We start from the raw sequence: 26,000 nt of genomic DNA on the forward strand, positions 1-26,000 counted from the left end.
AGCCCTGCGGGTACGAGCGCATACCAAATCAGGGAGAACAGAGACAGGCAACGGGAGGGGGAGGGGCTCCGTATCCTGCGCACGTAACTTTGTGAACGTTTAGGTTTCGCACGCAAGATAACGCAAAGTTCTCGTTACGAACGTTCCACTCAGGCTTTAAAACGTATTTCTTTAGGCGAGACAAGCGTGAACTGCGCTGAGATTTGGGAAGGAATCTTTATTGTTCTGATCCCTCCTCCTTCTTGGGAAGTGGGAGGACCCGAAAAGTTGCTCGCAAAAGGGAGAATTGTTCCAGGACTCAGTCATCCAAAAACGTCCTTTCAATGCAAGAAGTTGGGGAGCCGAAGAAAATGTCGGTGCTGCTGCAGTAGTAAATTACTAAAGCAGTAGCGGTTTGCGGAGAAAAGGAGGAGAGGAATTGCAGTTTTCTTGGATTAAACAGCGAGAACCGCTGGGAAAAGTCGACCAACGAAAAACTAGTGGATTCAACTGCAAACTACTGCACGTTTTTGGTAAGTCTCTCTCTCCTCCCCCCAAAACATCTCTTGTTTTTAGGAACCCCACCATGCTATTCTAATAGATTTCTCGAGTTTTCTTCACTTTGCATAAAATTTCCTACATTTTGTACTATTGCGAATACTCTACATGTAGAAATTATCGCGTGTTGTTAATCTCAAGAAGATGCATTTTTACATATTTTTTTGTAAAAGCATGCGGGTGTTAGCAAAATAGCTATTTTGTTTCGACGTACTCTTATCAGATGCTGTAATAGATTCGAGGTTACGTTTGCTATTTTTTTCTTCTATGAAAATGGTTTAGTAATCGTATTTGTGACGGTATTTCAATAAAAAGTTAGTTAAATGGGCTTTGGATGCTGGTGTAATATTCATTGTTCCCCAATGCTAATCATAGGCAAAATTCTGTATTTGTCTGTATTTATGAGATCATATTGTATGCTTATATCGATGTATTATTGCTATTATTGTCAGTATTATGATGTGTAAGAGCATCTCTACGTTACATGAAAACTTTTGGCATAGTTTTACAGGCCTCATTCAGCTGTATAGTAGTTGACTTTACTGTGCTCAACGCAATTTTACACAGAAAAAATAACTCAAAGTTTAGTATTCTATATATTTTGTTATTCTATTAATATTTGGACGTCTGGATATCTAATTTTCAGAATAAAAGTTTTTTAATATTGATGATTGTTGGTCAAATATATCATTGTAAACAATTACAAATCAGTGTTGTAGCAGTTACATAGAAATATATAAGGGCTAAAATTTTAACCGATATTATTTACCGATATTCACACATTTTCTTCTTAATCTGTTATCAATTTGTCAGACATAGCTAACTGTTAGAACACAAATAAAATTGTCACTATTTAGATTGCAAAACAACTTAGTAAGCACATAATAGATGCATAATAAATACATGGTAATGCATAAATAATAATTAACAAAATATTCCTAATGCTAATTGTGTTTTATTCTAGTAGTCTAATGATTTGGTTATTATGAAAATGATCAACATAGGCCATACAAAACTATAATGTTGGTCTATAAAATGTAATTTGCTCATTGTATGCTTTAATGTGGGAATGAAACCAAACCTAATTGAGATGAACCACTAGAGGTTTGATCTCTCATTTATTTGTGCACACCTCTTCTGCGTGGAAAACTTCATACAGTCCATCATGGTTGTCATAGAGTCACAACAAGACAATACAGTTACAATGCTGGTAATGAAGTTTATCAGCGCCTCAAAATGTTTGAGCCCAGGTGCTGCATTGTTCTCGAAAAACTGGCCAACTGAGAGGAATGCTGGCTGACCTTGCGTTTGTTTCAAACTAGTTTGATAGATTCTTGTGAGCCAGATCGCTCTGCTCAGAATCGGATGCCAAGAATTCAATCTGAGGAAAAACTGTGGTAGCTGGTTTTTGCTCAAGATGATTGGTGGTCGGGTGGATCAAAATTGTTCCATAATTGATCCCAGTCTGATTATCTTTTTGGCTTTCATAGTGCCTCTGACCTTATTTGGTTATAATGCTGGGAAGGCCTATTAGCTATGCACAGATGGATGCACAGATTTCAGATGACATGCCCTCACTGCTCCGCATTCTTTCAGTGTAACAGGTATCCCATAGCTGAGCCAGAGAGGCCCGTCTGGGGATTTGGAAAGCATGATAAAGGCATATTAGATGTGAGGGATGAGGCTGATCGGGTATCAAGCGTGGTAGAGATGTCAGGGATGTGACATATGTCTTGTTTTCATAGGAAAATAGACAACGAGGCTGTAGACATCAGCATAATGAACTGATTTCTAGTGTGTGACCAAATGAGAGCTGATTAGTCTTGTTGGACGTGAAAGTTTATTGTTGCCTCAGAGGTTTTTGGACCGACTTATTGTTTGCTTAAAGGGTGTAACTTTTCTGTTAATTTGCAGAAGAAGGCTACGTAATAAAAAAAAAAACTCCTTCAGGTCGGCTTTCATGTCTGTTTCAGCGGGTATATTCATGCAGTCATAACAGCCCGAAGGCAACAATCTGCGGGTTTGTGTGTGTGTGATGCTCTCCAATCAGGATTATCTTCTCATAGTGGAATGCACAGGGTGTCAGTTTGCTATTTCCAAACGCTCTTTGAATTATCCAAAGCTCAAAAGTATGGCAGCTGTCAAGAGGCAATTTTTAGCCCGCAGTGAAGAATAATTGCCTCTAAAGTATAAAGTCTCTTTTGGGACCGCACCTGGCCGAGGTAATGTAGTTTCAGGGCTTTCTCCATTTCGTTAGGCCCTTGATAACACCTGGACATCCTGGTGGCATGTTGGCTTTCTCACTTTCTCATGTTTGGTTGATGTTTTCTTGGAAAACCCGAGCATGTCGTACGTTTAATTTTACTCTAAAACCTATGAAATCTCGCTAATGTGTTACCTTGTCATTTCACCAGTCATTGTTATAACTGTGTCGTGTCAAGCGCTTGTTTGACCAGAGTTGTCTCTGACATCAAGGAAACGCACAAACATAGCGGCACGTTGCTGTTTGTGTCAGTGTGTCTGTTGCAAGGCGGTGAGATCATTGATAAACTCCAGACCCTGGTAAGTAAGCAGCGACTGTTTGCAGACAAACAGCTCAGTGTGTGTAAAGCTGATATTTGTACAAAGATTAAGCATCGTTTGACAAGCACGGAGTAATGGAGACGCTCTCACAAGACCGTTCACACTCTCTCGATAACTCGCCTTCAGAGAGCTATAGCTCACTGTCAGTCACACACATGCTCTGAAACACACACACACACACAGTTGTCTTCATTATCTGTCAAGTATAGATTATACGCCACTTTCATGTTCTGAATAATTCTTATAAATTAGTCAAAATCACTTTTGATGCAAAATCTGAAAATATACTTTCAAATTAAATTACCAAAGCAAAATTGTCTGTGTTAAACATAGGGAGGCCTGTATACTTGTGCATTATGATTTTTGCCATGCAATATAGCCTACATTCATTCAAAGTGGTCAGTAACATTTTTCATATGCTGACCAAGGTTTATTTGATCTACAACAGAGTAAAATAACTGTTTAGGCCTAGTCTTTGAATATATTTTAAAATGTAATTTATTCTTGTGGTGGCAAAACTGTATTGCTGAATAAAAGTATTAATTTCTTTCAAAAGCAAACGTTTTACTAACCCCAAACTTTTGAAAAGTTGTGTATGATGCCGGTGACACGTCCATCAGCACAGCAGTTTTTAAAAAAAGCATTTGTTTCTTCATCTTCATGATTTTTGGACACCATTTTCAAAATCCAAAAGCTACTGTATTGTTTTCCAGTTTAGGGTTTGTTTATTATGTGGTTGGTGTTTCTTCTGATGTGTCTGCAAACTGTGTGGTCATGAATGTTGCAGGTGTTTACAGTTGACAAGGGCTTCCTCTGCCAAAGCCAGACCTATGGCTCTGAAAGTCCTAGTCTTTTGACCCTTAACCATAATAAACCTTTTAAAAGACATTTTTAGACACTTTTCAGCTTTAAATGTCCTATTTTGTTTGCTTATCGACTATTTTGCTTGAATCAGTGCTGTTTACAGCCATTCACTCAAGCAACAGAGCATTATTGCACGAGTACTTTACAAACAATATTAGTACATTTGATTTTTATTACATATTTTAATTTCCTCTCCCTTTCTGCCTGTTTTTCCCGATCTTTGGCTCTGGACTCTTGCTGGCGAGCACGCAGGCAGTCTAAGCTCACTGAGTTCCTGTTGAATAATGTGGAGAAATTGCTTTAGATTTATAATTGGTTCCATTCACTATGATGGAAAAGCTGCCAGAGCAACAGGGGCCCCTCCGTTCTTCCCTCTCTCTCTCTCTCTCTCTCTCTTTCCGCTCTCTTCTCCTTCAGACCGCTCATCTGCACAGCTACAAGCTTTGTCTGATTTTACGAGAAAATATGTTCTGTATTAATAGCTGTTCTTTATTTTGTAAAGAACTTTATATAGTGTTTGTGGAGCCAGAACATTTGTCCTCCCCTGTGAAGTGTTTGGTCATAATTTGAAAAGTCAGAAGGTCTATGTTGGATTTTTGAATATGTTGTAGTTTGGTCTGTATTTAAGCTATTGAAAAGTTATGAAAGTGATTATTTATTTAAATTAGAGCAACACACAAACACTCTCTTTGTGGAGACTCTCCATAGACTTAATGTTTTTTTTATTGTACAATCTGTATATTCCATCTCCTTACACTTACACTAACCACTAAACCTTCCATCACAGAAAACATTCTGCATTTTTACATTTTCAAAAAAACTCATTCATTATGATTTATGAGCTTGTTTCCTCATGGGGACCTCAAATTAGATCCCCACAGTGACACAAGTCCCCATGAGTCAGTGTGCTTTTAGGTTAAAGTCCCCACCGGGATAGAAAAACATGAAGACACACACACTCACACACACCTTATTAAATAATTGTGCATTTATTCCAGATCCATCAATGACTTTTCGTTTTTCTGATATATCCTCATGGCATATTTTCCTTCACACAGGAGTTTATCTGTACAGGCACAATCAACTTTTAGCTATTTTGTTAAAACCTACTGTTTTTTCATTCGCTCTTTTTTTCATTTGTATTAAGATGCGTGTGAAGTGATCTAAGTTCATTGAACCTGTTTACTGATTGCCTGACTTGACAATATTTTCTAATAAGCATCTCCAAGGCAGTTTTGTAAATGGATTTTTTTTGTGAACTGAACCTCTTATAATACCTGCCTTGGTGGGGAGCAGCATGAAAACAGAGTCAGTCTAATCCTAACTGACAGTTCCCATCGTCTGGCCGAACGGAGGTATGCGGTCATGTGACCATCCTGCTCACATCCTAGTGCCCGAACTCAATAATTAGCGTGTGCTAGTTAATGCTGCCTTGTTATATGAATTATGCAAATATCAGGGTGCTTAATTGATTAGAGCCCCTGGACTTGGCTCGATCTTTTGCTCGTTAATCCCTTGAGTGGGTCTCATTATTGTATTTTTTGGGCAGGGGTGGATGTTGCTCATTAATACACTGAAGGGTACGGTGATGGCGGGGGTATTGGCCTTGTTAGTGGCTTTTGATGCTTAATTTTCCGGCATGGGAACGACTGATGTCTCTCCGGTGTATTGTGGGAGTCTAGGCAGTTCTGGAAAAGATTCTACTTTGCTTACACCTGTTAATCTGTTCTGAGAGCCATGAGAATGTTCCAGAAGATTAGTGATGGTGAAGAGCCCTGAAGGTAAAGTCATGGCTTTGGCAGCAGGTGAACTGTGCCCAGAGTTAAGGAGGATATTCATGATGAATCTGCTGGTGACATACAGTGAATCAGCACTTTAAAATATTGCAATGATTTCAATGCACATTTTATTTGGTTCCTAAAGACCATGCTGTTAGATTAGTTTCACAGTCCTTTTTTGTCTTTTAATTGTGTCCCTGATTTAATAAAAAAATGTATTCATTTCTGTGAATCAGTTTAAATGATTTAGTGAATCAATTCAGAGCTCTGATTAAATTATTTGTTTGGATAATCAATTACATTTTTTTACTGAAGATTCTACGCTACATTTTCATTTATTACAATGATTTATTTTTGATTTTTGATTTTGTTTGTGGTGTTTTTTAACTCAAAGAAATGAAATTCTTCCTTCTGTTCATTTACTGAAAACCAATGTGGAACATGTCTTTTTAAAATTTGTTTCAATGTTTAAATTTACTTACACTACCGTTCAAAAGTTGTTGTTTTTTTAAAGAAATGAATACTTTTATTCAGCAAAGGTGCATAATTGATCAAAAGTGACAGTTAAGACATTTATAATGTTTTAAAAGTTTAATAAATGCTGTTCTTTTGAACTTTCCATCCATCAAACAAACTAATACAAATAATATCATAGTTTCCACAAAAATATTAAGATATTGATCATATGAAATATCAACCTGACAATACTAAGAAATCTTTCTTGAATGATTTCTGAAGGATCATGTGACACTGAAGACTGAAGTAATTCAGCTTTGCCATTACAGGAATAAATAGCATTTTATCAGTTATTTTAAAATGCAATTATATTTCACAATATTACTGTTTTATTGTATTTTTTGATCAAGTTAATGTTGCCTTGATGAGCAGAAAAAACGTTCAAAACATTAAAAAAATCGTACTGACCCCAAACTTTTGTACTCTTGTACATCAGTGGAAGTTTGATCAAAATGGTGGTTCCTCTGATTGGAAAAATATCTATTTTCTGCCAATGCAGAGCATAAATCATTCGTGAGATGTTCTGTGTACAGAATATAAAAGGGTGTAAAATAGTGAATTTTTAGCTGTATCGCTTAGTCCTAGTGCGTTGTTAATCTGTTGGGAAGCCATCATTTCAGTGTGCTCTCCTTCTGAACTGTACTTTCTCCATTTTGGCTACTTCAGCCAAATGGCCAGCAAACTTCAACTATCCACCATCTCAATTTCCCCCCTCTTCGGTCAATCACCAGTTGACATCCACTCTCTAATTTGGATCCCTAAAGCTTAGATCCCCCCCTACACCCACCCCCATATCCACTAACCACTGTTGGCTATCCCCCCCTCCTCCTCCTCCAGCCCAAAACTGCAGCCCTTACTTGTCCATTGAGCAGCCCCCATCAGCTCTTCCTCTGGTCCTTCTGAGAAACGTCTCTCCTTTCACAGGGGGCCGTGGGGTTATTGTCCGTGCGCCGGCTCACTGCTTTACAATGACTCTCCACTCTATTAAGGTGCGTTCTGCCTGTTACCGTCGCCCAGAGCAACGGGCCTCCCGCATGGTAGATATGTGCTGTGGCATTGTGGGCCATGGGCCCGCGCGGGCAGTTGAACCCAGCACTCCTCACACTTGACACCGCATGTGTTTATCTAAAGGGGGGGTATTGTGATGTTTGGAGAATCGAGGATGGGTCCGGGGGGGGGGGGGGGGGGGTCTGAAGGACATAAATAGGGTGAAGGGAGCGGGGTGATAAATATTCAGAAGGAGCTAGACCCCACCTCCTCCCCTCACCTCCTCGTTACTCTTCTCCTCCCTCTGTGTGGAAAGCAGATGGAATGTGAACGGTATGAGGGAGGCCCACAGCCGGCAGAGAGCAGTTTTATCCAATTAGTAGGGTTGTCAAAATGAATTTCACACAGGCTGGAGGACAATAGTGACCAGAGTGGCCCTAGAAGAAAGGACTCCATTTAGTGACAAAGAGGCATTATGAAGTCACTTCAGTATTATGCTTTTTGTCTCTCTTCCTTTCTCCTATAAACAGTCTAAATGCACATGCCTTTGTACAGCCCTTATCCAGATGCTCAGATCAATGCGATCTTGGTTCTCTGAAGGGGTCACGTACTTATACCACATCACATTTTTCACTTACAGTATCATTTGACTCCCTCTGCCCCTGTGCCCTTTGGTGAAGAATGAAAAAAAAAAAAATGGCTGTGCTATAAATTATTTTCCATTACAGTTGCGACTTGATATGAATGTGAAGTGTTTGTCTCAAAGACGATGACATGAGCTGGATTGTGCATGTGCGTCTGAATAAAGCAAGTGTGTTCAAGGGGATAACTTCTGACGCCTGAGACAGGTGGCTTGACAGCCAAGGAGAGACTATTGTCGCCTTTTCCAAACCTATAGGGCAGCTGTCCTGTTCCTGTTGACAGCACAGCTTAGTTGGCTGCAAAGAGCCTGATAGTCTGAGTAGTTCTAGTGTTTTTTTGATGCAAACATCTAGTCTAATTTCCACAATTCAGTAGAGCTCATCAATAAGGATGGCCCAGAGTTTCAAGTTGGATAACAGAGCTGTCTTGCCTAATCGAGTCAGTTCTGTGGCATGTGTGTGTTTGTCAATGTATATGTGTCTATATATAGGCTAGGCTATATGTAGCCTATACATTTTGTTATATATATATTTATTTAGCTAACAGAAATATTGGCTGGGCATTGGGCAATTATAAATCTGAACTACTTTCTCTACCAGCCTATGAAAAAAAGTTTTTGAAAGATTTCATTGGCTGAATGATTGATACCCAGCAGGTACACAACAGAACTTGACTATGGATTTAAATATTTGGTCAAGGCAATGCTATATCTGGCTAACTTAAATTAGTTTTTTTTTTTTTTTAAATTGTGAGAATAATGTTCATGGTCATCACTTTGAGTAAGTTATTTGCAAAGAAAAATATTTTCATTAAACATTAGGTTCTCTCTGAAAAAAATTAAAAATGTTGCTAAAATGTATTCATTTATTATTTGTTTAATCATTTATTTTGTGCTAGTGTAAATATTGGCAGAGCAATTACAAATCTGAACGATTCTGAACTTTGTTCTTGAGCAGCCCATCAGAAAAAAATAATTTATTGATGTTTTGTCTGGGTGTTTGTCCATTGGAAGTTTGTAGAAAGACATATTTTCAATGTTTCATTGGCTGAATGATTAGCAACTGACTGTACTTCCATCCCACACAGTCACTGTGGGTCAAAACACAACTGAAACAATCATCTGCACCTACAGAAGTAGTAATAGATGTAGTTGTAGTATTAGTAGCAATGTCACGAGTTGTAGTATTACTAATCTTAGTAAGTTTGATAGCATCAGACAAGGTAGTAAATCATTTAGCTGTAATATTAAAAACAGCAGTGATATGAGCCAATCACTGACTTGATTAAAGCTGACGAATCGTGACAGAGCTTAAACTTAACATAGAGAACTTGACTAAGTGCTCACTTAATGTTGTAGAAACTAGTTGTTGAGTGTTTGCTTAGGTCAGGATGATCTTAGCTACCCAGTGAGGTTCCCCGGTGTGCCTGGAATCAGCGTCATGCCATTTCCACTTCAGAGATGAAAAACAAACAGGCTAATGTTGTATCGGACGGCAAAATCCATCAGCGTTTTAACACATACGGCAATTAAAATGATTAGTCCAACATTTCCAGATCAGTCAGACTAAATAACATCTCTCTGCAGCGTTATTCAGACTGCAAGACTTGTTTATTTCTGGTGTTGGAAACGGAAAAACATTTATTTAGGGCCAACCCCAAAGTCTGTAAATGGCACACATTCTATTCCGTCAGCAGAGTTTGGCTAATAGCTAACGGCTATGTACCTACCAGCTCCAGGAAAACAACTCTGAATCCCAAGACGTAGACTTCATTTATTTTTGTAGAGTTTTTTCTTTTTTTTTCTTGAGTTGCGTCGTGTGGTTCCCTCCCATGTTTGAGCTCTCAATCTTTCTGTGAGCTTTCATTAATCATTACTTACAATTGATGGGAGTAGAGTTGTGTGTGTGTTTGTGTATGTGAGAGAGAGAGAGGGAGAGATTTGCAGTCTGGGAGCAATGGACCACCCTCCTCCTCCTGACGGGAAGTTGTTAGTTTAACCTGACAGGAAAGAATTCGGGAAACTTGGCAATGAGAGCCGAGGGAGAGAAATGCTCCCTTTCCTGCATTAACTGTTAATACACTAACCATTACTCTTTTTCTCCCTCTCCACTCGCTCTCTTTCTTTCTCGGTTTGCGTCTTTGTAGAGAACACATCACACTACTCAATATTTCCAGAAAAAACAAATGATATCACCCCCACCCCATTGTTCTTTGTGTGCAGGTCTTTTTCTTTTGAACCCGCCGGTATCGGTTACACCTGAGTGAGGGGGCTCAGATTTCCCCCTCTTCTTATCCGGGCACCCGTCTCAACAGTTCGGCCTGCTGTATGTGGGTTCCAGCGGATGTGTGTTTCAGCATGAGTTCTGTGAGCTTGTAAGGAAAGATTGATTCAGGAGTAGCAGAACGCCATTTTTGCGCTCTTGAAGGCACAATGGGAAAGCTATTCATAGGGTCATTCCAAATGAAAGTGAGCAAGAGAATCCCTTCACAAAGTGCCCTGCTTTAAGTGTACAGACCGCCATCACGTTGAGAAAGTAATTTTGCGGTTAATGATCATATGATCCTGAGTGATATTCATTTAACCTGACATAGGATCTTAAAACACACTGGAAGTGTTCCTTTTTTTATTTTTACATATTCTTATTTTTTGTTGAGACGGTGCACAATTTGAAATCTCACTTAATCTCACTTAGAGTACCTAGAGGGAATCCTTTTTACCAATATTTCTCACAACAATTTTAACAGCTGTAAACTTTCTTATGATGCATAAAGGTAAACTTTGCTATTCAGAGTCATTGCATTTCATTCAGTAGTGATCAGTCATGTTCACTACCATTCAATAGTTTCCGGTTGGTCAGTTTTTTTGTTTGCATTTACTTTTATCAAAAATACAGTGAAAACAATAATATTGTAAAATATTGTTACAAATTGAAATAAAGATTTCAATTAGCCTATAATATATTTAATGCCGTTTATTCCTGTGATGGCAAAGCTGAATTTTCAGCATCATTAATCCACTCTTCAGTGTCACATGATCCTTCAGAAATCATTATAATTATGATGATTTGCTGCTCAAGAAACATTTCTTATTATTATCAATATTGAAAACAGTTGTGCTACTTAATTTTTTTGTGGAAACCATGATTTATATATAATTTTTTAAATAAAAAGTTTAAAAGAATAACATTTATTTGAAATATAATTTTTTTGTAACATTTTAAATGTTTACTGTCAATTTGAACATTTTAATTTGTCCTTGCTGAATAAAAATACTAATTTCCTTAAAAAACTTGCTGACCCCCAACATTTGAATTGGTGTGTGTCTTCATATAGAGTGCTCCAAATGAGCTCCCCTGAAAAGTGCTCACTTTAATTGCATTGGCCTTTGAAGTAAGTAATGCATTGATGAATAATGCTGAATTTAGTCGTTTTGTCAACTATATGACTGTGTATGTGTTGTTGGCTCACTGCTATATTCTCCTTATTCGCAATATAATGTCACACCAACAACATTTTCAGCTGATAACCTCTTTCTCGTTCTCTCTCGCAGGGGTAGTGCATGGAAGATGTCTGGGATATTGGACTGGATACCATGGGAAAGAAAGCGGAAGTTTCGAGCGCTGTGTGCCTTGGGTGCTCTGCTGTGCTGCCTGCAGGATAGTGCTGCTGTTAGAGGTGGGTTTCTGACACCTTGGTTCTGCTTCATTAAAACTTCATAAAGCTTAATTTGAGCCGATCCAGCACCTATTATAGTCCTTTTTTTTAAAATAACTGCTATATTTGTTCTGTAGGCACTGATGTTTGCCTACAGAACAACCACTATTTCTGCACCTCTATACAAACTCACTACTTCAGACTTAAGTGAACGCACCTTGTGGTTCTACGTGTACTGTGCTAGACTAATTGGGACGTTACAGCTTTTACATATTTTTGCCCTACTGTTGTTTAGATTGTTTCTAATTTTCTCCTCATTTGTAAGTTGCTTTGGATAAAAGCATCTACATTTAATCAGCAATGTAAAATGAAAATATATTCACCATACTTGTGTTCCACTTTCTCTTCTAGATGATGTCCCAGTCTTCACAGAGGAGCCTTTTTCTGTGGTACAGAAACTGGGGGGCAGCGTGACCCTGCGGTGCAGCGCCCTGCCTAACCATGCCAACATCAGCTGGCGTCTAAACGGTCGAGAGCTGCCAGCTGGGGGCAACGAGGAGCTGGGAGTGCTGGTGTGGCCCGGTTCTCTCTACATCCCCTCCCTTACAAACCTCACCATAGGCCGATACCAGTGTGTGGCCACCACCAGCGTCGGGTCCTGCGCTAGTGTACCAGCCAACGTTACTGCAGCTAGTGAGTACACACACTTTTGCAAGCGCCAGTCACTTGGTATGAACTTTGAAAATTTTCTGTGCTGAATTCAAAGGGCTCTACAGTGTGTGGTTGTGTTCCAGGCCAAGTTCTACTGCTGGTGTGTGTGTGTGTGTGTGTGTGTGTTTGTCCTAAGTCAGTGTTGGAGCACGGGAAGGGGTGTGTAATGTGACCCACCATAATGCCTGTGCGTGTGTGTACGGGTGAAACCACGGGCCCCATTAATGAAGGGCCTCCTCCCTGTTCTCCACTGCTTCTGTCTTCTTACACAGAGACAGAATGGAAAAAGAAAGACAGAAAAAGAAACATTGAGCAACTTTTTGTTAGTATAATGAGGTGAATGTGAGTTTGTGCATGCATATACTACTACCGTTCAAGATACTTTTCAGCAAGGATGCAGTAAATTGAATGACTTATGATCATGTTCTCCAGCATGATTTAAGAACGACCCAAAGAACGTCTTGAACCTAAATGGAAGTGAGAACATCTTACTGTCTGTACAAAGAAACTACTTTTTTTTCTTCAGTTTGTGAATATGTGCCACACACGAGATTCTAAAGAACTGTGTGCGGATGCATGCTTGTTTGTGTGATAGTATGAGGAGCGCAGGTTTGGCAGACTAGTCGAGGCAGGATATTCTGTCAAGATGAGACGCGACATGAGATTCTTGACACCATTTTCACCTCACAAAGCAGACATCATTCACCCCCCTGACTTTGCTCTCTCAAACTATCTGCGTTTCTACTCATGGCATTTAATGGTGCATTGGATTTCAGTCCTCTCACTGCTCATTTGTTTTTTCTAACTTTCAGCCTTGTTTTACTTTGACTCTCGTACATGTGTGAGATGTAATTGATAAGGTCTATGAATTGGGAGTCGAGAGCTAGGGGCTTTACAGATGCAAGCTCTTAGCTGGGGCCCCTCGTCTCTTATGATCCCACGTTGGCCCCTCACTCTAATTTAATAAAGACCTCCTCCCTTAGTCTGCCAGGGGTTGGACGGTTCTTCTGGGAGGGCGCTGCGTGTGATCGCGAGCCTGAAGTTGTCTCATGTCTCCATATTTCAAAGGTCTGCCCATTTGTTTTTGCTCTGTGAAAGAGCTTGGCTCTCCCTGGTATCCGTCTCTGTAGGAATCCTGTCTGAAGCGTCTCCCACCGGGGAGGCCGTTGCCTGCCTGAGCATTATTTCAAACTCTCCTCTTGAATTCCTCCAAAGACAAGCGAGCCTCCCGTGTCCTTCGAGCCAAGAAACATTCCTTCGGCGCTCTCTCTCTCTCCCATTTTTTTTTTCTTTCTCTCGCTCACACAAAAAGCACACCTCTTCACATATGTTTTTAATACATGGCTTAACAAATTCTCAATAAACTCTTGGCCGAACCTGTTTTTTTTTTAAATCATCTTTCAGGGCTACGCGTAGTCTGACCAGTGATATTCCACACAATAGTTACTGTATCATCGCAGTATGAGTTTTAAATGTCATATAAACATGAGCGCTCATACGCATAGGCTCTGCGGCCCCAGACATAAAAATGATGAATGCTAAGTAACCGTGCAGCATGCATTGGAGTTGGAAACTCGTCTGATCTATTTTATAAATACTATTAATTCTGCACAGCTCCCAGCATTCCCTGCTCTCCATGCCTCCAGGAGACATATAATGTACCGCACACATGCAAAAAAACCACATATTCACCCTTTACCTCCTCACATATAAATACAAACATATTAGAAACATATAAACGTGTGTTTCACAGTTTTTACTTAGTAGTCTTACTTCATAGTCTGCCACTGTTTTTTCAATTTATTTCATTCGTTCACTATAAAACAGCAGAAAAGACTCATGTGCTATATTCCAAGTCTTCTGATGTTCTATGATTACATATAGACATTTTTTTGTAACATTGTAAATGTCTTTACAGTCAGTTTTGATCATTTTAATGCATCCTTGCTGAATAAAAGTATTAAAAAACTTACTGACCCCAAAGTGTAAATGGCTTATTTAGTTTTTATTACATTAAAGTTAACAAGATGTTAATTAAATGTTTTCTCCCTCTTTTTTTCCTCTCCTTTTCCCCCCCTCACACACCTGAAGGGAGGAGGAATGTTTTGAGGAGAAGGAGGTAAATGGGGGAGTCAGTCAGAGGAGGGGTAAAAGCTGTGCACTGAGGAATTTAGGAGAGGTTTGGGGCGGTGGGCTGTAAAAAGACCCTGATTGATTTAGCAAATGGATCCTGGAATTCTCATCTCCCAAAAAAATGATTTCAAAAACCATTTCACTTCAAAAAACCAGGCGATTATGACTTTGAGATTACAGATGCAGCTGGTGTTAGAGAGTTTATCAGATGTTGATTATTTAAGTGCTCTTCTCATCCATCATTGTATGTCTTTGCTTCCAGGAATACTTAACAAAGAGCTTTTTTAATCTTTACCTCACGGATCTTTTGGCTCTGTTGTACATAACTTAGAGACATTTCAGACGCCAAGGAATATAACTAAACTCTGGAGAACAATGAAACAATTTGATTTGTGAGAGGAGTAATGAACAGTTGGGGAGATATTTGATTAAGTTCGGGGTTTTTCAGAACAGCGCTGAGCAATTTTCCCTGTCTGCCTTTGGAAAATATTCCCTTCACAGAATGACACACAGACTCGCTTAGACAGAGTTATTCTGTTTTATTGCAATCCAGTCTGCTTTTCCTCTCTTGAAACTCAAGAGATGGGTGACCTTTAGCCTTTGACCTCATTTTAGCCTGGGCTGACTTGAGCTTAAGGAAGCTAGACTTTCTGTCTCTGTTTTTCAGAGCTATTGGGTGTCTGCCCATTCGATATCCCAGTAAAAGTCCTAAGCATATGCACTCTAAAGCTTCTCAGTTTCCTGAATGGAATACAAAGAGGCTTTCAGCTTTGAAACGCTCAAAACCAGCATTTGGACGTTTGAGATTTCCATTGTTTTTCCTATTTTATTAAATATGCTATATGTTTGAGAAACTTTGTATGATAACTCTTGTTTGTTTCCGTGCAGAAATGCGAGATTTTGAGCCAGATGACCAGCAGGAAATTGAGGTGGATGAAGGGAACACAGCTGTGATCGAGTGTCATCTGCCTGAGAGTCAACCTAAAGCTCAGGTCCGCTACAGTGTCAAACAGGAGTGGCTGGAGACATCTAAAGGTGCGTTTTACAAACATTCTCTACGCCAGTGGTTCTCAACCAAGGGTCCTGTGACCCATGGCCATTTATGTCTTTGTGCAGTCAGTTTTCTCTTTCATTTTAACTAATGATCTTGCTGAGCAAATAAGTTTTAGAATTGTGCATGTTTCTAACTCGCTACCTAGGTACTACTGAGCTAAGTAGTACTCCGGTAGCTATTGGCTTGGCATAGACATTGTAACTCTGTAGTATACTATGTAGAAAGTATTTATGGCTAAAATTTAAGCCCACTGTTATCATCATTAATCATTACATCATTACATCTGTTACGAGCCACATCATTTGAATTCAAATATGATTTGCTTCAATTATTTATTCAAATTTTTTAAATGCACACAAGCCGATTCTGGTATTTGAGTGTTTGGCAGCTCTTGTCTTGTTGAGAGACATCAAGTCTTTGCGTGTTGTCTGGTCTTGTCCACTCAACAAAGCGCTGCCTGTTAGCATGATTGTCTTTCTTGCAATTACTCTAGCTGTTCAAATATTCAGTTTAATGATGGGGAAGATCACAGCTTAGATTTAAGGAAATTACCTTAAGGAATGTTCTAGATTCTTAAATTAAATTCTGTTGAAAAATACTAGCCTGGCCTAAAGATGCTAATCATTGGTTCTTTGATTGTGTCCTAGGGAATTACCTGATCATGCCATCAGGAAACCTTCAAATAGCTAATGCTACACAGGACGATGAGGGTCCCTATATATGTGCTGCTTACAACCCTGTCACCCAGGAAGTTAAAACCTCCACCTCTACCGATCGTCTCCGAATACGACGTAAGTGAACACAAAGCATAAAATGAACACATTCTGTCAGTTTTGTTGACATAAAATTGACACGTATTATCTTGTCTAGGTTCAACATCTGAGGCCGCACGTATCATCTATCCACCTGCATCTCGGTCCATTATGGTGAACAAAGGCCAGCGACTTGTACTTGAGTGTGTGGCCAGCGGTATTCCCACTCCACAGGTCACATGGGCTAAGGACGGTCTGGACTTGCGAAATCTCAACAACACCCGCTTCTTACTGAGCAACTTGTTGATTGATGCAGCAAGCGAGAGCGACTCGGGCACTTACGTGTGTAACGCTGATAACGGCATTGACTCTGCGAGTTCTGCTAGGGTGCTGTACGACGTGCAGGTGTTTGGTGAGTAGGATTTCAAGAGAGAATAACACTAAGAGTTGTGTATGGCCCATCATACTTTTTTTTAGGAGTCTTTGATGAATAGAAAGTTCAAAAGTGCATTAAATAATGTTAATGTTGTTACCATTTTAATTCTTAAGTCTTTTTTATTTTTTTCTATCCATTTAAAATATTCTATAATTGCTCTAATAACTGTATAATGTTAAAATTCATGGTTCTTAAAAAAACATTTGTATTTGTTGTAACTGTTCAACTGGCAAGAACATCATCTGGCTAGTGGCCCTTAGGTTATTTATTTGATTATTTGTTCAAGTGTAGTGGGGTTTGAAAAGCAGGAACCAGGGCAGTGATGGAACATATTACGTGTGTGGAAATTTCGATTTCCAGTCATTTAATCCTGCTTCAAGATAATAAGCGTGTATCAGAACCAGAGGGCTTAGTGAATAAATGTGATAATAAGCATCTAAAAGAACCCACAGTACATTTACTGAACAGAAAGAGTGTGTGTGTGTGTGTGTGTGAGAAGGATTGAGTTTCTGAGACATTGATGAGGTTGTTTTTGTGGGCTCGTCTCACGGCAGCTGTGATTAATTAAGCCGCTCTGGCTGTTGCTCTAATGAGCTCGAGCTGATTCACTAGCATCCAACCATCAAGTTTTTGGAGAGGGTGAGAAGAACCCAGTCTATCACAGACTCCTCTGCAGTAGCATGCCATCACAAACAGCACTCATGTTTTGTGCTGTTAAACCATCCAAATGCTTGTTGTTTTATGCTTTTCAATTTTTTTTGATGTTTTGACACATCTTTCTGAAATTCCTTTCTTTGGTCTTTCAGAACCTCCTCAGGTGCGTGTCGAGCTGCAGCAGCAAGACGTTGCATGGGGCGACACGGTGCGTTTAAGCTGTCAGGTGAGTGGCAAGCCCACTCCCACTGTGGTGTGGCTCCACAACGCTCAGCCCCTGAGCCCGTCACCACGCCATCGGATGTCCTCGCAGGTGCTGCGCGTGCTCCACGTCGGCCCGCAGGACGATGGCATGTACCAGTGCATGGCGGAGAATGGTGTGGGAAGCTCACAGGCAGCCACAAGACTTCTCACTGTCCCAACAGGTATAAAACACTTCATTGAAAATGATCAAACTTAGTATATTATTATATAGATAAAAAGTGACCTTTGTCTTTTTATTATTAATAATAATAGTAGTAGTAGTGTTTTCTATTTTTAATTAATTAACTTATTTATTTCAGTGCCGTCACGGTCAGGTAAGCTGCCCATGATTCGACCGATGAGCCCAGATAAAGTGCTGCGGGAACAGCCACCTTTGAAGCCTGTGGCCACCAGTGCAGTGCTGCCTTTCGACTGCTCTGAGGTCAGAGTCTCTCCCGCCGAAGCTCCAGTCATCCTGAGTCAGCCACGCACAGGAAAGGCCGACTACTATGAACTTACCTGGAAACCCCGTCATGATGGAGGAACACCTGTGCTGGAGTATGTCATCAAGTACAGAAAGGTACAACACTGCCCAGTTCATTTGTACAGTGTGATCTGCGTCGTTTCACTCTACAATTTGTTTGTCATGTGATTCTACTCCTCTGATTCATTGTGTGTATTTCTTTCTGTCTGGCAGGCTGGAGAATCTCCCGGAGAGTGGACCACTAACACCATTTCAGGCTTCCAGCACAAACTGACTCTTACTAAACTGCTGCCTGCCAGCCTCTATGAAGTGGAGATGGCCGCTAAGAACTGCGCTGGACTTGGGCAGCCCGCGATGATGACTTTTAGAACAGGCAAATGTATAGCCATACAGCTACTTTAAGATTACCTTTCTGCATCAACATTTGAAAATTTGTGTTTCTAATGTTAAATAAACTCAAGGTCAAGACCCAGATGTTTAGAGGAGGAGCATCTTCTTGAAGCGGTTTATTTTTCTATAATGACCCATTTTATCCCACCTAATACTCGTCTACTTAAGTTATAACAAAATTAATTAGCAAGAAATATGGGTTTGAAATTAATTTGACCGACTAATGCCATGATTGACCAATCAGAATTCAGTATTCCAGAGATATTAGTATGAAAAAGAGCAATTATCAGTTTATTTATAAGAAAAATATCTAAAATGTAAATGAGTTAATACATATTTCAACTGTTTATTGCTTAATAATGAATGTTTAAAACGGTTTATTTAATTTGTTTAAAGTAGTGCTTTAGTAGCATTAGCAATCATATTTCACTGCAGAATGCCATGATTGTCCAATCAGGATCCATAATCAAGAGATAGTGGTATGTAAACGAGCAAATGTAACTGTAAAATTAATAAATCACTTTTAAAATTGACAAATAAATATGCATATATAAAACTGTTTATTTAATTTGTTATAAAAAGGTAGTGAGGTACACATTTTACAAAGGTAGTCAGTTATATTAATCATTTACAATTTAGTGGTCATTATACAAAAATATTTCGCCTCAGAATAATTGACCCATCAGAATCAATTATTCAGAGTTGTGTAACAAAGTACACTTTTTTAAATATCTGAGCTGTAGTATGAAAAAAAGAGTGAAATGGTGAATTAAAGTGTCTCTTTAATTTTGGTCTGCAGGGAGAAGAGGAGGACCCGTAGGGCCTCCAAAAACACCAGATGCGCCACCTCGTCTCACACGTGAGTATACGTTTGCCCCTATGATTATAATATAATGAGTTTGCTGTAGTTCTTTAAGGCTGCAGTAAAGTACTGAGGAACTGTAACATTAAATACAGCTTAAAATATGTGTCATTCATTTTTCTGATTAATAATATTATGATTATTAATTATGCTAACATTACTGTTACTTTATTGAAAAACTTTTTTTTTGTCTTTTCAGCTCCAGAAGCTCCAGACAGACCCACTGTTTCCATGGCCACCGAGACCTCAGCCTACGTGACGTGGATCCCTCGCGGGAACCGTGGATTCCCCATCCAGTCATTCCGTGTGGAGTACAAGAAAATGAAGAAAGGCAGTGGAGAGTGGGAGGTGGCTGTAAACAATATCCCTCCCTCTCGCCTCTCAGTCGAGATAACAGGCCTGGAGAAAGGTGAGATTTAGATCATCTTCACATAAGTTCTATCATGCTGATAGTATGGTATGACAAAAATATGGTGAATCAGGAGTGTCACACTAATATATTGCTTTAAAATTGTCAAATAAATCGGCATATTTGAAAGTGTTTATTTAATTTGTTTTAAAAGTTAATGTAAAAAAAAGTTGATAATATATATATATATTTTTTTAAATTAAAACAGTTTGTTTAACTTTTAATGTTAGTTAAATGTAACAAAATCAAATTTTTTAAAGGGATAGTTCACCCAAAAAAATTTCTGTCCCTGTTGTTGGCAGTTACACTTTGACGCTTCAAAATGTTCATAAAGAGATCATAAAACTAATCCATATGAATTCAGCTGTTTAATCCAAATTTTCTGAAGAGACACGATCACTTTATATCATGAACAGATTGAATTTAGGCTTTTATTCACATTCATCAACTCACACATCAGTTGTGGTAAACGGAAGCTCAATCATGTTTGCTGGACATGCGAGAACCAATGAGATTTGTTCTTGCCCGTCAAGCAGGTTTAGTTGAGCTTGTTCGCTGATCAATGTTTAAATGTGAATAAAAGCCTAAATTCAGTCTGTTCATCATATCAAGCAATCGAGTCTCTTCAGAATATTTGGCCTAAACTGCTCAATTCAAATGGATAAGTTTTACAATCTCTTTATGAACTTTTGAAGCATTAAAGTGTTAGTTGAGGGGCAGAAATGTTTCAGATTTCACCAAAAAGATCTTCATTTGTGTTCTGAATATGAACTAAAGTCTTACGGGTTTGAAACGATATGAGGGTAATTAATGATAGAATTTTACTTTTGGGTGAACTGTCACTTTAAATAACTCATTTTTTTAAACAAAACATTAGTTGCACATAAAAAAAACTTTGGCAAGTAGCTTTTCCTAATTAGTTTGCCACACTAGACCAAACTCATGTTTTCCATGATCTTAAAAACCTGTTGAGATTCACTTGAAGTTGACTTATTTCTTGTTCTTTCCATTGCATCGCAGGAACATCATACAAGTTCAGAGTTTTGGCCGTTAACGTGTTGGGAGAGAGTCCAGCGAGCGCTCCCTCTAAAGCCTACACAGTGGTGGGCAGTGGTCCACCAAACCGACGTCCTATCGACGGACCCTACATCACCTACACTGAAGCCATCAATGAGACCACAGTCATCCTGAAATGGACGGTAAGCACTTCCTCACTAAACATTTTTACATTGTCAAATTCAAGAAATGCGACCTGAGATTATCAGACCTTGAAATAAATATTTATTTTCTCTCTGCAGTACACAGCAGTCAATAACACCCCCATTTATGGCTTCTACATCTTCTACCGACCCACCGATAGCGACAATGACAGTGACTACAAAAAGGATATAGTGGAAGGTTAGTCGTGTCCTTCCTTTTATTTTTAAATTTCTCAACTATATATTAAAGGAATATAAAATGTAATGGTCTGGCGCTCTTTTTAGGTGACCGCTACTGGCACTCCATCACTGACCTACAGCCTGAGACGGCTTACGACATTAAGATGCAGTGTTTCAACGAAGGGGGCGAGAGCGAGTTCGGAAATGTCGTCATTTTAGAAACTAAAGGTTCATTTCCTTTTCCTCACACTCACATTCCGAACCGCACCTCAGCCATTTTCTAGAACAAAGATCTCTTCTGACAACACAGATCTTAAGTGTGAACATCTGTATGTACTTACAGCTCGCCTTCACCAGAGGACCACACCTCCAGAGACCTCATCGTCCAGACCCGACCATCCAGGAAACCCTGTTCCTCGGCCTGGTGATCTGCCTTACCTCATTGTGGGTGTGGTACTCGGAGCATTCGTTTTCATCATCGTAGCCTTCATCCCAATCTGTCTGTGGAGAGTCTGGGCCAAACAAAGTGAGTGCCGTTTAGAAACATTAAAACAGTCAAAGAGCTTCATTAGTGATTCAAAGATATGTTAAGACAAGGAACCCTGGATGAATTTTGTATTTCTCGTTATTTCAGAACAAACTTTAGACATGCGCTTTCCAGCGTTGGCAGCTACAGTTTCTCCATGCCAGTACACAATGGTACCCCTGCAAGGATTGGCTCTAGGTCGGCCTTGTTCTTTAGACCCCCATCTGACATCTGCCCACACTGTCTACGCTCCTAAAGGAGAATACATTCCCAATGGGAAATACACTACACAGCGCCTTCCTGGACACCGGGTAAGTTTTCACTTTGACCTTTCATGTTTTGTGATGTTCAGCACAGTAATAAACTTCTTGGCCTGCTGAATTAGACCAGCGAAGGAAGGTATTGTATTGCGTTGATGTTCAATCTCGTCTCTTTTGTAGGAGGATGCTGACAATGAGTTGGAGTGTGATGCATTGTTACCTCAGAAACTTTCCAATCAGCAACCACATATCCACAATTACTGTAATGGGTAAGAATTGTTCTATTGCTTCATTTTATCATAGAAATCACCCCTTTGAAGTGCCCATATTGTTCTCTTTTAAAGGTAACAATCTAATTTCTTGGGGTCTGCTTGAATACATTTCATAGAAGCCTACCTAAATGTCCTAATTGAACTAAGGCCTAATCCTGGCTCAATCTAAGCCCTGTCTGTGAAACAAGGAAACGGTTAAAAGAAAATGTGTCTCATACTGTACATTGCTGCAGAACCTCTTTCAACCCTCTGCCTGAAATTCTCTGTTTTAGATCGTATCGCTTTAAAACCCATCTTTCCGAAAAGCCCAATCTGCTCTGATTGGTCAGCTGGCCTAGTCTGTTGTGATTGTTCAACCACTTACCATAATCGAGTTTCAGCTCCTGAGACTTCATGAGTAGCTGTAAACCGTATTATATCTATGGTAACTGTGGCGTCCGTATTGTTGTATAAGAGTCCGATGATGAGACAAAGCGAAATCAGCCAACTTGTTCTTTGAGGGCGGGCCAAAGCAGCAAGTTGGCGGGCAGTATGCAAATGTGTGACATAGCAAATTTAGCAAGACTACAAATGAGGCAGCAAGTTTTTTCTGTTGGAAAGAGGAACTCCATTTGGTGTGCTTTGTTACTTTACAGATCGTTTACATGCACAAATAGCTATATTACACACTAAAGGAAAGGTACAATAAAAAAGCAAAATACGTGCTTTTGATTCCTGATTCCTGATAGATAAAATCAAGTCCTGTCCTACATTTTTATTCATCATTGAATATTGATTGTTTGTCATGTTATGGAGTCAAAATGGGTTGCGAATGCTGTTTCATGGTGACTGTTATACTGTGACATTTAAGTTTTTTTAGGGAAACCCTGAAATTAAATTTGAACTTAGTCTTTTTTTCTTACTTTTAGGGTCTCCGGTTGTCCTGAAGAGGGATGCTATGTGTCTGATGGTTCCCCCTTGCAGGTCCTCAGCTTATCGGGACCTACATATCCACCTCAGAGTCCTGACTCCATGCAGGCCGATCACTCCCTCACTGAAGAAGTTAATTTGGAAGGGGAGGTCACTGCTGGTGCGTTTGCTTATTTTGTGTTACAACAAAGGCAATGTCAAAAATAACTGCGATTTTAAAATGAGACAAAATGAATTAAGGTGAATGAGTTAATACTATCTGGCCCGGGCCGCTACACACGTTCGCCACTCTACTTTTTAGATTGTTATAGAAAAATTGTAGTACATTTAATTATTTTATTAAATGCATATAATTGATAATTACCCAGGGGGTGAAAATTGTCAAACATGTTCAAATTTAGCATTCGAAAATACACCTAATATTTTTTTATTAGAGAGTAGATGAGTAATCTGAATGCATTTCTCCCCACAGACTTGCCCCTGTTAACAACAGTTGATGCGGGCATAAACCAGTTGCTCCTATATGCTGAGCAACAGGAAGTGGGAACAACACAGAACATGAAGCAGCTTGAGGAACAAGGGACCAGGGATGATTCAAAAGATGGATGAAACTGTAGAAAAAAAGGGGGGCGGGAAGAGAAAATATTTATTTTTGTATAACAGATGCTATATTTATATATTTATGTGTTTGTACATAGTACATTTTTTTAGAATGTATATATTGGTTGTTTATATCAGATGTTATACATATTTTGGTATGTTTGTCTGTTACCACCAGGACGTTTTTATAAGTATGCTGTATAATTGATCCTCATGTGAGATAGGAACAACCTGACACCTCAACATCATACAGTATCAGTAATAAGCTCCAGGTTTTCCACTGGCAAGCATCTCTTGATGTTTGAAGTACAGCTGGTGGGAAATGTAATGCTTTTTGGGCATTATGATAATGATCCATTCATTAAGAATGTTGTAACTTGCAGTGCTTTGGGACAATTGACTTTAAAATTATTTGTATGCCGATGTACACTATATTGCCAAAAGTATTGGGACACCCCTCCAAATCATTGAATTCAGGTGTTCCAGTCACTTCCATGGCCACAGCTGTATAAAAGCAAGCACCTAGGCATGCTGACTGCTTCTACAAACATTTGTGAAAGAATGGGTCTCTCTCAGGAGCTCAGTGAATTCAAGCGTGGTACCGTGATTGGTTGCCACCTGTGCAATAAGTCCATTTGTGAAATTTCCTTCCACAAGTAGTCCACGGTCAACTGTTAGTGGTATTATAACAAAGTGGAAGCAATTGGGAACAACAGCAACTCAGCCACAAAGTGGTAGGCCAAGTAAAAACACAGAGCGGGGTCAGCACATGCTGAGGCGCACAGTGCGCAGAAGTCGCCAACTTTCTGCAGAATCAATAGCTACAGACCTCCAAACTTTGTGTGGCCTTCAAATTATCTAGAGCAGTGGAGTCGTGTTCTCTGGAGTGACGAATCACGCTTCTCTGTCTGGCAATCCGATGGACGAGTCTGAGTTTGACGGTTGCCAGGAGAACGGTGCTTGCCTGACTGTATTGTTTGGTGGAGGAGGGATTATGGTGTGGGGTTGTTTTTCAGAGGTTGGGCTTGGCCTCTTAGTTCCAGTGAAAGGAACTCTTAATGTTTCATGCTTTTAACTTTGTGGGAACAGTTTGGGGATGGCCCTTTCCTTTTCCAACTTGACTGGCCTGCACAGAGTCCTGACTTCAACCCGATGGAACACCTTTTGGATGAGTTAGAGAGGAGACTGCGAGCCAGGCCTTTCGTCCAACGTCAGTACCTTACCTCACAAATGTGCTTCTAGAAGAATGGTCAAAAATTCCCATAAACACACTCTTAAACCTTGTGGAAAGCCTTCCCAGAAGAGTTGAAGCTGTTATGGCTGCAAAGGGTGGGTCAACTCCATATTAAACCCTACGGATTAAGAATAGGATGTCATTAAAGTTCATGTGCTTGTAAAGGCAGACGTCCCAAAACTTTTGGCAATATAATGTATGTGTATATGTACTCCTTATATGTATACATATTTTATGCACAGTATGTTGTATCCACGAACATTTAATAGCTTTATGGCATGTAGATGCTACTGTGAGGTTTTAACACTCAGATACACACAACAAATAAACAGTTTTAGAACTTTTTGATTGTAACTTGTTCCAGATGCGTCCTCAGTTGTAAGGGTTTTTGAATGGAGATGCAGTGTGTTACAGCTTTGTACATATGTTACTAAGATTTATCTATTTTCATCATTAACAAAAGCGTTAACAAATATATGCAAAGTATAAGCTTTTTGTGTGTAGTAATATTGACTATGAAAAAGAGACCATATTGTAGGTATTTATTTTTTTTCAGTAGCCTGGATGCGAGACATTCTTAAAATAAACACGCCTACCTGGAATATGCTGATTTTTATATTCTAAACTGGTTTGATGTAGTCAGCTTGTATAGTTGTACTTTTACTTTTGGAGACCTGCAGTTCTCCTGCATCAGTATTAGCTTCTTCCCACTGTTATAAACATGAAATATGAAGGAAATGATCAATCTCTAACATATTCTAGAAGTGTAGCTGCATGGTTACATGGATTGAGCACTATTGCCTGTAAATAAAGCTAAAGAAATCATATTTCCTGTTGTTGTTTTTATCTTTTATGTTTGTGCGTCTAATAGCATATTTGAAGGCATACTGTTTGAGCATGGTTTGCGTAGAATAGATGCACATTTTTCTATGGTTATAATTCTAATGTAATGTTGCCAAATTGCATATTTTAGTCAGGCACAACAAACATTAATCATAACATATGCAGATCAACATATACATAACCCACACACAAATATTTATCCATGTCTATTGTCTATCTAGGGCACCAACATGGTCTGTAAACTAAATAACAATTTTAAAAAATTGCTTGAGATAAAGTGTAAATTCT

The 26,000-nt window shown here is 39.3% G+C and overlaps 1 protein-coding gene across 2 annotated transcripts; it reads left to right on the forward strand.

Annotated features, from left to right (window-relative positions):
• Window positions 1-304: 304 nt before the first annotated feature.
• On the forward strand, window positions 305-25,441 carry boc (BOC cell adhesion associated, oncogene regulated). 2 transcript variants are annotated; one of them, XM_079863236.1, is made up of 19 exons: window positions 305-512; window positions 11,458-11,582; window positions 11,973-12,254; window positions 15,294-15,440; window positions 16,107-16,250; window positions 16,330-16,623; window positions 17,454-17,726; window positions 17,865-18,124; window positions 18,242-18,407; window positions 19,218-19,277; window positions 19,480-19,689; window positions 20,710-20,888; window positions 20,988-21,087; window positions 21,174-21,296; window positions 21,412-21,594; window positions 21,703-21,905; window positions 22,035-22,123; window positions 23,035-23,195; window positions 23,508-25,441. In XM_079863236.1, the coding sequence occupies exons 2-19, from the start codon at window positions 11,474-11,476 to the stop codon at window positions 23,642-23,644; spliced, it is 3,120 nt and encodes a 1,039-aa protein (XP_079719362.1). In that variant the 5' UTR covers window positions 305-512; window positions 11,458-11,473; the 3' UTR covers window positions 23,645-25,441. The 2 variants fall into 2 exon arrangements, with proteins under 2 accessions (XP_079719362.1, XP_079719363.1); XM_079863237.1 differs by having other exon boundaries at window positions 409-512; window positions 18,242-18,401.
• Window positions 25,442-26,000: the final 559 nt, after the last annotated feature.

Source organism: Squalius cephalus, assembly GCF_949319135.1.
Source record: "Squalius cephalus genome assembly, chromosome: 25".
Taxonomy (NCBI): Eukaryota; Metazoa; Chordata; class Actinopteri; order Cypriniformes; family Leuciscidae; genus Squalius; species Squalius cephalus.